This window comes from Cydia pomonella, chromosome 3 (assembly GCF_033807575.1).
Source record: "Cydia pomonella isolate Wapato2018A chromosome 3, ilCydPomo1, whole genome shotgun sequence".
NCBI classification, from domain to species: domain Eukaryota; kingdom Metazoa; phylum Arthropoda; class Insecta; order Lepidoptera; family Tortricidae; genus Cydia; species Cydia pomonella.
Genome location: NC_084705.1, coordinates 27,963,771 through 27,981,878, shown reverse-complemented (window position 1 = coordinate 27,981,878; position 18,108 = coordinate 27,963,771). Strand labels below are relative to the sequence as shown.

Below are 18,108 nucleotides of genomic sequence, written 5' to 3'. Positions count from 1 at the left end.
CTTCTTCGACCTTTTTGATTATCTTTTTTATTTATGGCACTAATAAGTTTCTGACTTTTGAAAAATGTCATCATTATCAAATATTTCGAACAAATTGACAAAAACACTGCCAAAGATTAACACAGTAGATTAACACAGTGTGTTTCTTTTTGTTGTAGATTATTGCAAATGACTTTTGTTCGAAAAAAATATTTTTTATCTTTTGTTCTAATTAAAAAAATATTAACGTCAGAGCATTCCTGAGAAGTAACCCTACGTGGGATTTCAGGGTTTGTCCAATAAGGTCACCCTGTATATGTATAGTCAAAGTATTAAATAGCGACGGTAAAAGTGCCTAAATCACGACCTATTTGTCCATACGCGATGGTGGGTTGTAGGTATAGTAAGCTACAAAATTGTATGAAAAAATTATGAATGAATTCATTCATAAAGTCGCCATGCACTTTTACGGCTGATGGTAGATATTTTGGGCACTTTGTTCGCGTCGAAATTTAATACATTAACTGTGCCTAGGTATTACCTACGTAGTTCAAGTTAGTTATAAATACTTACACAAACTAATTATATATTATATTTACCTTCTTACCGCATATCAAAATAAGTGACCTGAGAGTCGTATTGATATCTTAATATACATTATATTTGACGAAGCTAAAAATTAGGACTTTATCTAAGAATATCCTTAATCGTAGGTGAGCAATCTTTGTAGCAACAATATTATTGGCAGATCTTATTAGCAATGAGGGCCTCACCCTCAGTGCTTCACCCGAAAGAGTGGAGCGTGAACCAGAACCTTTTTGTTTTGCTGCAACGCACACAGCATACATTACCTTGTATTGATGCTTTTTAGGGTTCCGTAGTCAACTAGGAACCCTTATAGTTTCGCCATGTCCGTCTGTCTGTCTGTCTGTCCGAGGCTTTGCTCCGTGGTCGTTAGTGCTAGAAAACTGAAATTCGGCATGGATATATAAATCAATAAAGCCGACAAAGCCGTACAATCAAATATAAAAATTTAATTTTTTTGAGGGTACCTCCCCTACACGTAAAGTGGGGGTGAATTTTTTTATTTTATTTAACCCTACAGTGTGGGGTATCGTTAGAAAGGTATTTCAACAACTAATAGGGGTCTTCAACAAACATTTTTTGATGAAGTGAATAGATTCGGAGATAATCGCTCCGAAAGAGAAAAAAAATGTGTCCCCCCCCCCTCTAACTTTTGAACCATAGGTCCAAAAAATATGAAAAAAATCGTGGAAGTAGAGCTTAAAAAAGATATTAAATGAAAACTATAGCGGACACGATCAGTTTAGCTGTTTTTGAGTTATCGCAAAAAGTTGCTCCCATAGTAAAAAGGCTTACTTTAATTAGGTACCTACTGATTATGCAAATTTGCCTATTTGTTTAACTCGCGTGAAAGGTACTGTTTCATCCCTTGGTTAACAATTTACTATACTTTAAGCTCCAGTTTAGCTTATTGTGACGGAAGAGTAACTACGGAACCCTACACTGAGCGTGGCCCGACATGCTCTTGGCCGGTTTTTATTGTTCTTTATTTAATTTTTATTTTGGTGTTGCTATTGTTTGTATTATTTTTTGTTTAGATGTGTGTATTGTGGCTAGCGAATAAATGGTTTATCTATCTATCTATCATGAGAAGAAGAATATTGTAACAAACATGATTTTCTATCAAAATATTTTGAAAAAACAAAAACCATTTTTAAACCCCCCACGCAAAAATAGGGGTGTTATATGTTTGACGCCAATGATTGTATAAACATAAATCGCAATCTGATGTCATCTAATAATCTACAATATTGATACGCTGAACACATTTTGGAACTGGATCTTCATCTGACTGAAAATTAGACATCGGTAGTCTTTCCTTTGCGGACCTGCCCTTTAATTTACATTCTGAGCATGACCCATTTACTTAAGCATAATTTTAAGCAGGTCAAGTCAATAATTGCGGGTAGGTAACAAAGGTTATGAAAGGATTCGAAGTCGATCCACACAAGGTCGCCAGTTGCACGACCCTTTTCTTACACCTCGTAACCGCAACCGCTATTACGTACGGCCTGCGTATTGTATCATAAGTAATTAACGCAACGCTTCTTACCCGAGATAAGACCGCGTGTGAATCAATCGCTAGTCGCTGAGTTGTGGGAGCACCGCGCACGCGCGCTGCTCGGATCGATGGGCCGGCGCAGCGACCGGGCGTCAGTGGCCGCGCCGCCGCCGCGCAGTCCAGATGACCCAGTGAAAAGGCAAGCTGTATCTTCGGGAATACGCCGAGGACGAGCGGCCGCCGTGCCGGGAGGAGTGGCGCCGGGCGGAGTGGACCGGCGGCGCGCGCGGCCGCCTGCCGCAAGTAGACCGCTCCCCCTCGCGGCGCAGCCCCTACCTCGCCAGGGACGATGAGCCCTCGCCAGCACCGGACGAGCGCGGGCGCTCCGCCTCCGCCGGCGCCCACCACCGAGCGCGCCCGCGCCCGCTCCGCTACCAGTCCCTGGAGCGCGACTACGATCGCTCCTACGCGCCGCCGCCGCCCCCCGAGGATGACTACTACCGGCGCGAACCTCCCCCCCTCTTCCTTGGAGAGCTGCAATCTCAGAATTCCGATCTCCAACGGGAGCTGGGGAACCTTAAGAAGGAGCTGGAATTGACCAATCAGAAGCTCGGGTCCAGCATGCACAGCATAAAGACCTTCTGGAGTCCCGAGCTGAAGAAGGAGCGGGCGCTGCGCAAGGAGGAGAGCGCGAAGTACAGCCTTATCAACGACCAACTGAAACTGCTCAATCAAGAAAACCAGGTCAGTCCCTTTCAAACTTCTGTAATCCTAATATCTCTCGAAGACAGTGCATGGTTTCAGTTCCTTATATAATGAAATATGTATATAGATAACTAACTGCCTTCTCGGGATAAATAGGACAACAGAGATGAATGTATTTACTCGTAGTAGCGAAATATCCTAACGCATTGGCAATGTTGCCTTTCTTGTACGTATAATTACCTCAGAAACCTCAGAACTTGGTACGTTAGACACGTATCTAAGAAAAGCTGTAATTTTAAGTAATCTGGTGGCCAAAACTAGACCTATACTCACTTATTGCTTGAAGTAAATAAAATAATAAAAAAACACTGATTCGAAATTCTCACCGAAACGTATTGTACCGTAACGTATAGGGAAAACCTTTAAAGCAGGTTTCCAGGTTCATTAAATATGACGGTTAGTGTTATTTATCAGTGGCGGCACGTACATAGAACTTGATTCCCATCGGCATTCCTATGTCGGGAGTCAGCAACTTTTTTTACTGATCTCATTGACAAGGCAAGCCAAATAAGCATCAGCTTGCCCAGCTGATGTCTTAGACGCACCTCTATGTAGTGACACAATCCAGGGCGGCCATGCAGTATTTGAGCAATCGTGTGGAGTGCCAAGATCTGAAGCTGTCTGGAGTCTGCAACAGACTCATTATGGGGTACTCTGTGCATGGTCACTTTTGATGCCTAGTAGCGTAACTATCCATACCAATGTGGCCAGTGGCAAATTCGTTGAGTGGAGGCTTTTGGGGTCCGTGTTAGCGCCTCTCGATCAAATTGGAGCTCCCCTCTGGCCACGGGCCCGTGGAATTTAGCCAGCTTTGTTACTACGTAGCTTAGTCACCTACACTACTGCTGTTTATCTAATTAGTGTTCCGTATCACTTCGGTCTTGCAAATTGGTTAAATGCGGTTTTCTCAGAGACCGTTCGACGGAGACAGCAATTTTTTTTTATAGTAGTAGATACATCGACATAATCCTTATCCTAACTATGTAGACTCTCATAATTCCTTAGAAGTTTAAAATAACACTTGCACATGCTGTGCTATCAAAATCGCTGCTGAGTTAACTTGGTGTGACTCTAGCTTAGCTTAAAAACTTTTACTATATATTCACCAAGTCTGGTTGCTTAGTTTGCCATATAAACCGTTAAACAGTACACAAGAGATACTTTTATTCGCATTTTATTGCCACTTCTCTCCACTCGAAAAGAATTATTATGCGTAACGTATAGGTACTAAAAGATAAATAAAACTAGTAAACTAGTACTAGACGAAAACGGAGGACCCCCACGAATTCGCCTTTTCATACAAACGTAGACCTCATTTTCCTCTTTGGATGTTAACATTATTGAAAATATATTGACACAATTTGTTGTACATCAACCAAAGCTATGGCCCTACGTTAGATTTTTGATTTTCAATTAGTATAAGAGTTATGAGCATTTAAAAATTTCTATGAAATCTGTTTTTTGCTCTTCATTTTTACAATAATCAAAAACTCGAAAAAAGTCAAACAAAGGGAATAGTTATGGTTAATATACCTACATCAAATTGTGTCAACATATTTTTCATAATGTCAATATTCAGAGAGGAAAATGGGGACTACGTTTATATGGAGAAGTGGACGGCCCCTTTCCTCTCAAGAGCATTTTTGTCGAGGATCAGGTAAAGGGGAGAAAGGTCATTTATATCACAACTCAATTTTGGACAGGGGTCAAGTAATTCATCGTTTGTAATATAAATAGACAGATAGATTTGTTTGTATTGATTTCCTTATGAGACACATTTACCCACTAATATACTAATACATTCTAAGTTACGCTCTCATTTTGAAACGACATGCTTAAATTACATGTAATTACTTAACATTTACGTAACATACACCTATATACCGGATGGGGTCTGTAACAGGAGTAAAAAACTTACCTGTACGTTGTACTCCTCAAACTGACCAAAAACAGCTTTTAAAAACAACTCTTGTTTTGATTTTTAGTACATATATAAAGTTTATTCCGCAATATATTGTAAATGTTGTCATGTTGAAAGCGTGACAGACAATCAACATGTCAATTACAATGATGATGGCGTATTCAAGCGTGGCAGTTTCAAGCTTTAAGCTTTCAACCAATCCGTAGGTGACCACAAAAACTTCTTATCAACCCTCAGTCAAACGGTAGACCTATCAGGCATACACCTGAACTTGACGCAGCGTACACGCAATGACGTGTCTCTCGTTCGCTCGGTGTGTCAGCGTCTATTAATTAAGCGCTGCTGTCGAGATCTCTTAATTTATCACGTTCATGACGTTAAGTAATTCTTCTTGCCGCCTACTAGACAACTTGATTACTTTTTCATCGTTAATTAGGACATCTTTACGCTTTTTATCTATCAAAATAATGTTACATCATCATCAAAGAGCTTTTACTTTATCGAACATTTTATTAGAAACCTAAACCAGTTATTCAGCCTACCTAGCAGGCGTATTTCTGATTTTATTAAGAGGTTATGAATTAGATCTGGATTAGTTATGGATCGAATCTGTTAGTGTCAAAAGTGAAGTTTTTAGTTGAAGAAATGTGCCTTCTGACACTGACAGATCAGATCCATAACTAATTCATAACCTGTTACTAAAATCACAACAGGTACGCCTGTAGATAATCTCTCTACGAATTAAAGTGATATTATTTATAGGATTCAAGTTAAATAATGTCTCTCTTCTTCCTCGATTTCTCACGTTGAAGGGTTGCAGGTTTTTTATGATGAGGGGGCAAACGAGCAGACGGATCACCTGATTGTAAGCGATTATCACCGCCCATGGACACCTACAACACCAGTGGGGTTGTTTATAGCACTTTCTTTACAAACTCATCTATTTTGGCTTTGTCGAATAACCTCTAGATATTTAAGATCTACAAAACATACAACCATCAAAGCTAGCAACACTTATCATCAAAACTCTTATAAAATCTTCTTCCATTAAATAAGGCACGTAATGAAGTCAGCTATTGAAAAATAAGTATTCCACCTAATAAGAACCACTAAAGGATGAATTCCAAGGACTTCGATCGGCGAAGGAAAAGTAAGCGACCGAGCATCTATCCTTGCGGAACGCCCCAGTAAACGTCTCATTTGCATGCTACGCTTGACATCGATTCAGGGGGAATCCTTCGGGAATTTTCGTATAAGGCCCTTTATAATGTCCTATTTTCTGACAAACAATATTAAGTATACATACCTTAGTAGGTAAGTATACTTAATATTGTTTGTCATGAATGAATTAGTTATGAATTAGTTATGATATAGAATACAAGGAGGCAATTTAAGGGAACAAATATGGCATTCATAGTGGGTTTTACCCTATGGTAAATTGATGAATAGTGAATACGGATCACTATATGTATATGGAAGGTTTGGAAAAAACTAGCCCGTTTCATTGCTCAAGGGCGTAGACTTAAAAAAAACCGTGATCAAATCAAATAAATATGTCAAGACCGATTAAAGAGATCCCGGAAGCTCCACAAAATGACAATCCGATTTCCGTGTAAAAACCCTTTGTTTTTCTTCTTAACACACACTTATGCTTTCATAACATTGTAACTTGAAATGTTGATAGTAACACTATCCATTTCTCCATCTTTGCAACCCTCCGAGACGAGACGAGCACCCTCCAACCCCTTAACCCCTAGATGGGACCTCTTTCCCGCTTCCTGTCTAAAATGGATGGAAAATAAATTCGCGTCCGTTCGCGTTTTTATAATGCAAGACTATGTTACCTTTTGAATACACACGCAAGCAGGTAAATATCTGCTTTTAATTTTGTACTGCTTTTAATAAAGTATAAGTTAGCATAACGCTAATAGTTTTTTACGATACAAGTGCGGAAAGTAGGAAATTCGCAACGACCGAAGTGAGTGTTTTAAATCGACACGAGTTGCGAATTATCTATTCGGACGTGTATCGTACAACGTAAGACAAACACATAGATATGGCCCTTTAAACTTTCGACGTACGCGCGGAAAGTGCTCATTCCCACACTAGTGAGGGAAAGTAGCACCATATGTAATGTAAATACTTTTTTCTAGCACCTAAACGTGGAGTCGATATCATTTCATCAAAATTTATATCATGTGGCTTATCCTAAACAATCATAATTTTATAAACTTACTTTTTGGGTTATATATCGATAAAACAGATTTTTATTGGGTACCTAGTTTGAATAATGAATAATTTATTACTGACATAAATAATAGAAAATAAAAATTACGTTTACAAGTAATATTTGCGAATAAAGAATCTAAATCTAAAAAATCGGCCAAGTGCGAGTCGGACTCGCACAGGAAGGGTACCGTACCATTATCTATAAAAACGGTCACCCATCCAAGTACTGACCCCGCCCGATGTCGCTTAACTTCGGTGATTGGATGAGACCCTCGAGATTGGAAATTTTTATTTTATTTTATTCTGTTTTTAGTTTTTGTTGTTATAGCGGCAACAAAAATACATAATCTGTAGAAATTTCAACTGGCTAACTATCACAGTTCATGGTGACAGACGGACGGACGGACAGCGGAGTCTTAGTAATAGGGTCCCGTTTGTCCCTTTGGGTACGGAACCCTAAAAACATTTGTAAATCGCTCAATAAGAGTTCAAAGCTTTAAAAAACTGATTAATATAAATTATAATTAGGTAGAAATGTTGCAATTGAAATTAAGGTATTTAACCACCTTATAAAAAGAATACCTAACTCTGAACCAGCAAACTGAAAAACCGTCCAAAGATGTCACCAAAAAAAATTGCCATTATATGCCGTCTACGACAATCAGTTACATCATCGAAGATAATAAAAGGGTCAATTTTAATACATCCTTAATCTGGAAGTAGGTAGTACTGGCAGTAGTTACCTAAAACTGCCCGATTGATCTTTACAGTAAGGTTCATTTACCATTGGGATTGTCCATATAATGAGACACGTACATACTTTGTACACAAAAAGACGTAACTCTTCGCTCTACCTGCAAAAATACGACTTTCTACAGACCTAGAGGTTTGAAGGGTCGAACCTCCCTTCTAACCAGATTTAATACCTACTAAAAGTTTGTCAACGTCCCTCGGAGGGACCGAAATTCCCAAATGAAACATCACTGTAACTTTATCACGCATTATGCTTTGGGAAGTTAAGCTTTAACAGAATGGAACTGAGGTTCCTTTTGCTGCTGGCGAATTTTGGAAAACACACTGTTATAGATAAGTTTTGTTTCATAGAGCATGGGGAATCAGATGAAACTTGGCAAATATATCGCGATAAAACACCAAATATCTTAAATTCGGTATCCCTGTATGTCGTAGGGTCGTATGTTAGACAAAGGAATCCTTGAATTTTGTATTAAATAAATCCAAATAGGAAGTTTTTTTAACCACAGAAAAACACACTATTTAGGTATGTATAATCATCACGTTCCATACGTAGATACATATGGAAATACGTAGTCGAATAAAGCAACAAACTCATATACATATACAAATAGACTTAGAGATGGAAATGATTGATGGAACTAAAAGGGTTTCATTTTAAGAACATCCTCCTTTTTTGATGTGAATAGGATATGTAGATCTACATCTATGTATGTGAGGTTAATTTGAAGGTACATTGTGACGTCGAAATAAGATCTAACATTCTAACTGATGTCAGTCGCCCGTGTGTCTCGCTCGCACCAATATATTTACAGCCAAGTACGAGCGAAATGTACGGACGACTGACATCGTAAGTTTGATTTGGACTCTGTCTCTATTTAAACGCCTGCACCCGCCTAATCCCATTTGCCACGCGTCACTCGCACGTCTGTGTCCCATCCTCCTATTTTAAATTGATATGTAGAGATACCTACACAGAAAATTATGTGTCCCAAAACTTTAAAGTCGTTATGGAATAAACAGGGATTTATTATCAAACCAGGCGCCAGAAACAACTTAATCCCATTTGCCACACGTCACACGCACTGCAGAATGCGTCATCATGAGGCTACTTCTTAGAAGTTTGACAATCGATATGGAATAAATAGTAACGCTATTGAGCCAGGGGCCTGCACCCGTCTAATTCCATTTGCCATGCATCACGCGCACGTTGCAGAATTCGTCATCTTTAGGATACTTGTTAAAACTTTGAAAATTGATATGGAATAAATAGTAACGCTATTGAGCTAGGCGCCTACACCCATTTAATCCCACTTGCCACACGTCACTCGCACTACAGAATGTGTCATCTTTAGGCTACTTCTTAGAACTTTGACAATCGATATGGAATAAATAGTACGCTATTGAGCCAGGCGCCTGCACCCGTCTAATCCCATTTGCCACGCGTCACTCGCACGTCTGTAGAATGTGTCATCTTCAGGCTACTTCTTAAAACAATGGATTTTGATATTGCTAAATATATGCGTATCTAATAACCTCTTAGAAACATAACACTAGTGATTTTAACAAGCTTGAAGAATATTTATAAGTGTTTTTTTACATAAAGGGTATTTTTGCAACGTTTAGTCATATTACGCAAGTATAAAGGTCATCCTAAAGAACTTTTAGTATGGAACCAACTCTGAAACCTTAAATTTTCATAGGTACATTTCAGCCAATTATTTCCGCGATTTCGGGGTTAGTTTAATAGTAATGCATCTATTCATTTTATTACGTATTAAATGTATATAAAACGGGTCACCCACGTATTTTATGTTGAAAAACGCTCGACATGTTTCGTTTTAAATATATTTAATATGTCTGTCTCACAGAAGTTTTGTCATTTTATTATGCCTAAACTTTGAAAAGCACGTATTGTAAGTATAAAGCGTAAGATGTACGGGATATTTATTGCTAGAGATAGACCTTACAATTCAAAATAGATTAACTAGAGCGAGATTAAGGTGTATTCAGTCCCGTCTTGCTTTTTATTTGTTCAGAAGCCGTGTATTTCTTATACTTTATATAAAATGATTCATGAATTCCTGTTTACATAAAATATTCAAATGAATGCTGCCGAGATTTAAGAAAAGTTTATTTTACCAGGTAACACATTTCCTACGCCCAATTTATTCGGCATTCTTTTTTGTACCATTTTTAGGGTTCCGTAGCCAAATAGCAAAAAACGGAACCCTTATAGATTCATCATGTCCGTCTGTCTGTCCGATTATGTCACAGCCACTTTTTTCCGAAACTATAAGAGCTATACTGTTCAAACTTCCAAAGTGGTAAAATGTGTCCCCCCCCCCCCCCCGTAACTTCTAAAATAACAGAATGAAAAATCTAAAAAAAATATATGATATACATTGTCATGCAAACTTCCACCGAAAATTGGTTTGAACGAGATCTAGTCAGTAGTTTTTTTTCCAATACGTCATAAAATTAAAAAAAAAAAATTTTTTTCATCAAACCCATACGTGTGGGGTATCTACGGATAGGTCTTGAAAAATGATATTGAGGTTTCTAGTATCATTTTTTTCTAAACTGAATAGTTTGCACGAGAAACACTTCCAAGGTGCTAAAATGTGTGTCCAAAGTGGTAAAATGTTGAACAAGATCTAGTAAGTAGATTTTTTTTAATACGTCATAAATGGTACGGAACCCTTCTTGCGCGAGTCCGACTCGCACTTGGCCGCTTTTTGTTAAAAAGTTAATCAAGTAGGTTAAGTACCTAGTCATTAACAAAGTTGAAATTTAAGAAATGTTCGAATTTTAAGAAATAAATGAGCTTATACAGAGTGACCTTAGCCATTGAACAAACCCTGAAATCTCACGTAGGGTTACTTCTCAGGAATGCTCTGACGTCAATATTTTTAAATTAGAACAAAAGATACTTAAAAAAATACATTTTTCGAACAAAAGTTATTTGCAATAATCGACATAAAAAAGAAACACACTGTGTTAATCTTTGGCAGTGTTTTTGACAATTTGTTCGAAATATTTGATACTGATGACATTTTTCGAAAGTCAGAAGGTTTATTAGTGGCATAAATAAAAAAGATAATCAAAAAGGTCCAAGAAGGTTCCATACTATTCTTTTAGGATTTTACCTTAGGAGCTATTAACACATACAGGATGCTCCAAATTAAAAAAATGGTAATTTGTTAATTTCTTCGAAACCGCTACACCGGTTGTTATGATACTTTGTACACTGGTTCTAAATACCCTAATGCATATGTACATTTCGGCTTTGTCCAATGGCTAGGGACACACTGTATAATGGTGTTCCCACTCCCACATTGGCTGTTATATAGCGCCCGTACCACAGAATAAATAATTCTACCGTACAGAAATGACACTTCCTACAAAACCGAAGCTTGACAGCGATTCAGGGTCGATTATGCTGTCCCTTTGTTATGTATGGCAATATCACTTTCGGCCACGTAGGGTTATCAAAATTCAAGTTATCATTGATATGTCATTATCTTATCTGTGGTCGTGCTCGTATAGGGACGTCAAATTGTGCCAACCCTAATAATTGCTCGGAGCAATACTGAACCGAGCGGAGCCGGAAAAAGTCGAAAGGAGGAGTGTCGCCCCACTGCCCGTACATTTCATGTCGCTGACGCAAAATGACATAATATAACATACAGGGAGTTTTTTTATAACACTACAACTTTAACCTATTAACTGGTAATAAAAAAATACTTGCTACGTAAAATACACTATTAAATATAAAACATGTTTATTATTTAGGGCCTGTTTCGCATTGTCCAAGTAAAGCATTGGATTAATTAACAAATAAATTAACTGCCAGATAAAACTTCCTGCAAAACTTAGCACTTTATCAACCAGGTAAGCTTATATGAAGATTGTGAAACGCCAGCGATGACTTTATTCGTCAGATAAGTGGCAAGTAGCTTATTCAGGAATTTACTTGGACATTGTGAAACAGGCTTAATTTAAGGGCCCGCAATCTATTATTAAGTTGAGTAAGTAAATAAGATGAAAGTCAGACATTTCTGTACTGATTGTCAAGTATCTATATCATAGTACGGTCGCCAAGCCGCTCAGAGGCCAGATTTAATTGACTCAGCTCGGCCTTACCCACAACCGGTATCAATGTGTTCGGACAGTTCTCCTGATCACCGTACATGCGGTAGTAAAGCGGAAAAATGGTGGAGGGGATAGTAATGACGTCACAAAGATGGCGGCCGGACCTATTCTTTTTGGCGGTGTATCTCGAAAACCACTTAACCGATTTTAATCATCGAGGTGTCAAATAATAGCTTATATTATGGAGATTATTTCCTTTTCTACAAACATTTACGTGAAACCTATAGGAAAAAAAATAATCACAAAAAACAGTTTTTTTATAAAATTATTTTTTTTTATTTTGTAAAAATCTCCGTAAATATTAGCATTTCGCAAATTTTGTTTAATATAAAACATATTGCTTCATTATCAAGGAATATAATGAGCCTTAAAACATACAGATCGAGTAATAAACAATGAAGCTACACTCATTTATTTGCGCATGGGTAACGATAACTGGCTTTTACCGGTCGAAACTGTGGTGACTGTTACGATACGTATTGAATGGAATTTATAGAGTATCGGTTTTAATTACTGAAATTATAATTAAAATTATAAAAACCAGACACAATAATGTTACCTTACTTCGACGTTTAGTCTCTTTTTTCGTCTTAATCATAGGTAGGTACATATTTCTTTTTACTTAAAAATTTTATACAGGGTGAACTTTTAACCACCAGTCATACTCTGCGCAGCGACTTTATAGGTCATACTTAACAACTTTTACTATGGGACCAATTCCGAAATCGCGAAAAAAATTTTGACTGTCCCATATAAAGGTGCGACCAACTTTACCAGACCAACACTTTTCCAAACTGAGCTACAGCTGTCCGATGAAGTTAAGTACTTAGGACTAACTCTCGACAATAAACTCAACTGGAACAACCACATCAACAAACGGATAGACAAGGCGGGAGTTGTCTTCTGGCAGTGCAGAAGGATGATTGGTAAGAGGTGGGGACTCAACCCGAAAATTACCCTCTGGCTCTATAAGACGATAATCCGCCCCTTACTCTGTTACGATGCTCTGGTTTGGTGGCCAAGAACAAACCTAGGCAACGTACGAGACAAACTACAAAGACTTCAAAGGCTCGCATGCGCGGCCACCACTGGCTGCACGAGGTCTACCCCGACTGCAGCCATGGAGGTCATGCTAAACCTTCCACCGCTGCACCTACACATACAGCAAGAGGCCAGTCTCTCAGCGGTAAGGTTGCGAACCCTCAAGATATGGTCTAACATCACAGGAGCTCTTCACACAAAATGCCTGGAAAAGGTGTATGACGAATTTCCAGTGCTTAGGTCAGGCACGGACCGGATTCACAAACAAGCTATCTTCGATAAAAGGTACAAAATACAGTTATATGAGGACGACAATCATGAAGGACTCAATCCCCGGGAGCTGAGAATCTTCACTGATGGGTCCAAAACAGACAGCGGATCGGGCTCTGGAACCTTCTCAGAAGACCTGAACATGTCGATCACCACTCCGCTAGGAGCCCATAACTCGGTATTCCAAGCTGAGTGCATGGGCATCATAAACGTGGCGGCTGCCATCACTGCAAGGAAGGTAGTAGGATCCTCCATCCGCATACTCTCCGACAGTAGAGCAGTCTTAATGGCTCTAAATAGCCATATAGTTACATCCAAACTTATACACGAATGCCACGAACGACTAATGGAGGTATGTCATAATAACAAGATCACCCTACAATGGATCAAGGGACACAGTGGATCCCGAGGTAACGATGCTGCGGACGAGCTTGCCAGGCAAAGATCGAATGCGGGGGCGATTGGTCCGGAACCGATTCTTCCGATACCATTTAGCAAGGTACGCTCAATGCTGCTGGCACGTACAGGGAAACTACACACAGAACACTGGCTGAACCAGACTGGATGCAGACAGGCAAAAGAAGCCATGCCTGGCATCAACGGAAAACGCACAAGGGCGCTCCTGCAACTAGGGAAGGTCCGACTGAGTATGGTAACCAGTGTCATAACAGGTCATGGACTATTTAACAAACATCTTTTCACAACAGGTGTCACAGATAGTCCCCTGTGCCGAGGTTGCATGGAGACAGAAGAAACAGCCTCTCACGTGGTGCTGGAATGCAGCGGAGTGACTCCATAGAGGGCTAAACATCTCGGATCTCCGAGAGACCTCCCCGAGGTCCTACTCAACATCAAAGGTTTGATAGGATTCCTCGAGGAGCTGGGCTGGCAGGACTAGCCCACCCCCAACATATCACGCAAAATAGGCGCAAGTCGTCGAGTTGCGGAAAAATCGCCCGAATACAATACAATACAATACAATACAAGGTGCGACCAGACCGCAGCTTAAAAAACGGTCACGATACGGAATCGCAGTGACGCGTCGTATGCGTACCGTTTTTGACGCATGCTCCCCACACCGCTGTTTAAAAAACGGTGACGGTACGGAATCGCAGTGACGTGCTTCACGCGAATCTTTTTTGTTCGCAAAACAGTTGCGTCTTTTACGTCACCGGTACGGTGTCTGCCATAAGATCTCCGTGTAATATTTTTTGCGATTTTTACGCAGTTCAATTTACGGTGCGTCAGCTTATTTTAAGCAGCGGTGTGGCGAGCATGCGTCATGGACCCGGGTACGTCCTTAAACTACGTCCAAAAGAGAGATATGGGCATTGTGAATGTCATCTCGCTTTGTGTGGTAGGGCACAGCCAGCGGGTGTCATTCCAGATCCAAATTTTCTTGCGTGATTCGGCATTGGTCCCATAATAAAAGTTGTTCAGTATGACCTGTAAAGTCACTGCGCAGAGTATGGCTGGTGGTTAAAATTTCATCTTATACCTATATTCGACACAAGTAGTAAGTACTTACAGACCAACTATGATACACATTTTGCCTGTATAGTGATACATAGTGAATAAATTAATACCTGATTTAAAAAATAAAACAAAAATAACAAATAGCATGTTATTTAATTCAGTAATCACTAATCAGTCTTAAACAATGAACATCATACTTTTAGATTAGATTATACTGTGTTTCGACTTGAAAGATTTTACTGCTTTAAAACATAAGACAAACCTACCAACCAAATGTATAAAAAAAAATGTTTTTTGTGATTATTATTTTCCTATAGGTTTCACGTAAATGTTTGTAAAAAGGAAATAATCTATTAAGCTATTAGTTGACACCTCGATGAATACAATCGGTTAAGTGGTTTTCGAGATACACCGCCAAAAAGAATAGGGCCGGACGCCATCTTTGTGACGTCATTACTATCCCCTCCCACCATTTTTCCGCTTTACTACCGCATGTACGGTGATCAGGAGAAACGCCCGAACACATTGGTACCGGTTGTGGGTAAGGCCGAGCTGAGTCAATTAAATCTGGCCTCGGAGCGGCTTGGGGACTACTAATAGTAAAAGTTGTTCAGTATGACCTATAAAGTCGCTGCGCAGAGTATGACTGGTGGTTAAAAGTTCACCCTGTATAAAATTTTTAAGTAAAAAGAAATATGTACCTACCTATGATTAAGACGAAAAAAGAGACTAAACGTCGAAGTAAGGTAACATTATTGTGTCTGGTTTTTATAATTGTCATTATAATTTCAGTAATTAAAACCGATACTCTATAAATTCCATTCAATACGTATCGTAACAGTCACCACAGTTTCGACCGGTAAAAGCCAGTTATCGTTACCCATGCGCAAATAAATGAGTGTAGCTTCATTGTTTATTACTCGATCTGTATGTTTTAAGGCTCATTATATTCCTTGATAATGAAGCAATATGTTTTATATTAAACAAAATTTGCGAAATGCTAATATTTACGGAGATTTTTACAAAATAAAAAAAAATAATTTTATAAAAAAACTGTTTTTTGTGATTATTTTTTTTCCTATAGGTTTCACGTAAATGTTTGTAGAAAAGGAAATAATCTCCATAATATAAGCTATTATTTGACACCTCGATGATTAAAATCGGTTAAGTGGTTTTCGAGATACACCGCCAAAAAGAATAGGTCCGGCCGCCATCTTTGTGACGTCATTACAATCCCCTCCACCATTTTTCCGCTTTACTACCGCATGTACGGTGATCAGGAGAACTGTCCGAACACATTGATACCGGTTGTGGGTAAGGCCGAGCCGAGTCAATTAAATCGTGTTTCTAGAGGGCTTTTGAGATTTGGCGACCGTACTATCAGATAACTAAAGAGGTCAAATGATTTATTATTACGAAAATACTAATTGGAATCGTACTCTATGTAGCGTGACGTCATATTTCTGTCAACGGCATGACATGTACGTGCCCGCTGCTATAAAATGTTATACAACATCGCGTGACAGGGACAACATGATAGTATTGAAAGCGTTTTATTATGTTGTCCCTGTCCTGATACAAAATGTTATACAGGAATTTATTTATTCACCTGCACTAGTTTACGGGGTGAATACTGGGTGGTCATAAAAAAAATTTTTTCGCGATTTCGGGGTTGGACCCATAGTAAAAGTTGCTCAATATGACCTATATATTCAGCCCGTAACTTATTGCAAGTGACTTAAGAAACAACCTGTATAACATTTTATAACAGCTAATGTTGTAGCATCATAATTCGTCGAACGTGCATTCCAAACAATTTTAAGGAATAAAGTGTATTTTATTGAAAATATTGGGCAGCATTAGCTTAAGACATTAAATAAACAGTAAACTGTAAGCTTATCTTAAGTACAGTAATGAGATTAACCCTTTCTGTACGGGTGACAACCAGAGTTGCCAATTAGGCATCATCACTGTAGTACGGGTGTCAACTATAGTTGATCGAAACAAGGACGAAGTTTGAAATTTTTTTTCAACCAACTTAGACTTTATATGTTGGTAATAACGATGATATTTAGTAGTAGCATTAGTATAGATTCAAAGAAAAAAATGGCAAAACATTCTGGTAGATGGCGTTAAAACAAATATTTATTTAAAAATCCCGCATTTTTTCTGTCAACTGGGGTTGACACCCGTACTCCACGAGTGCAGAAAAACTCAATTCAATATGGCGGCAAATAGTGTTGTTTTATATTTCATCGAGTTTTAGTAGTTAGGCTAGTTGCAAGTGTTATAGTTGTAAATTTCGTGATTTATAGAATAATTATAAAAAAAAGTTATTTAATTGGATTATATTACAGTGTATGGTAATAAATAATAATAATATGTTCTTAAGATTAAAATAATAATGATCTCTGCTACACTTTTTTATTTTTACCCTTGAGCAGTACAGATAAATATCGACAACTGTATCGATAGGTGCACATCACTATTTTATTCAAATGGCAGTCGTGTTTTTATGTTGCGTTAAAACGGTTGATATTTTTGCATTTTGTTAATAATTATTATCATTTCAAGGCCTTGTTCTATTCAAAATATCATAAACTAATATTTACATAACTAACAATAGTTAAAATCGCTTGTAGTAACTTACATTTATACTTTTTTTAGTGAGAGATATTACGCGTGAAATTTAAAGTACTAGTTATTATAAGTGCAATAAGTGAGGAGTTATCAAAAGTGCATAATGTTTTTAATGTGTGTACAAAATTTCAACCGCACAGCTGTTATATTTCAGAAAATACACGTAAGTGAAAATATGTCTAACCGCCGACTCTCGCAAAGACATGCCCGTATTGAGGCGGTGCTAGGCGTTCCAAGTCCCCGTACAGAAAGGGTTAATCGCGTTTTGCGCAAGTATGTTAATTTTGGATTATTTTTCTAGATTGCGCTGAGTTAGGACCTCTGGGTGCCTATCTAAGATGACAACGAAACGCTATCTGTCTCTCTATCGCACTAATATGTAAGAGTAATAGAGAGACAGAAAGCGTTTCGTTTCTAAGCCCCCTGACAGTAGGTAACCTCCACAAAGGTATCATTTATTTCAATCACTACTAGTTACTTGTTCCACGTTCCCCTTTCTCAAACATATACGTTGTTTAAGGAGCCAATAATTGTTCAAACTGGGTCAAAGGGCGTTTGTGTGTGTGGCCCGATCGTTCTTCACCCACGCAGGCGAAAAACGTCACTAGTGCATAGGAAATAGATGATATTTTCACATTTCTAAACAGCGTTTTAATACACATACGGCTATAGTTCCTTTAGAAATGGTTCAACAAAACAAATGAGCAAATTATTGATCCGACCATGCGTGACTGTAGAAAGCTATGAAACGTTAAAAAGTTACGGTTGTTTTAATGATTACAAAACAAAACTG

The 18,108-nt window shown here is 38.5% G+C and overlaps 1 protein-coding gene and 1 long non-coding RNA gene across 3 annotated transcripts in view; one reads left to right on the top strand and one right to left on the bottom strand.

The window, feature by feature from the left end:
• LOC133516485 (uncharacterized) overlaps nucleotides 1-18,108 on the bottom strand; it is a 469,629-nt gene that overhangs the window by 338,525 nt on the left and 112,996 nt on the right. The window lies entirely within an intron of this gene.
• LOC133516468 (plectin-like) overlaps nucleotides 2,555-18,108 on the top strand; it is a 92,947-nt gene continuing 77,393 nt past the window's right edge. For both annotated transcript variants that reach the window (XM_061849426.1, XM_061849427.1), the window contains exon 1: nucleotides 2,555-2,809. In XM_061849426.1, the coding sequence (XP_061705410.1) occupies nucleotides 2,687-2,809 (123 nt within the window). In that variant the 5' untranslated portion in view covers nucleotides 2,555-2,686. The remainder of the gene's footprint in view (nucleotides 2,810-18,108) is intronic.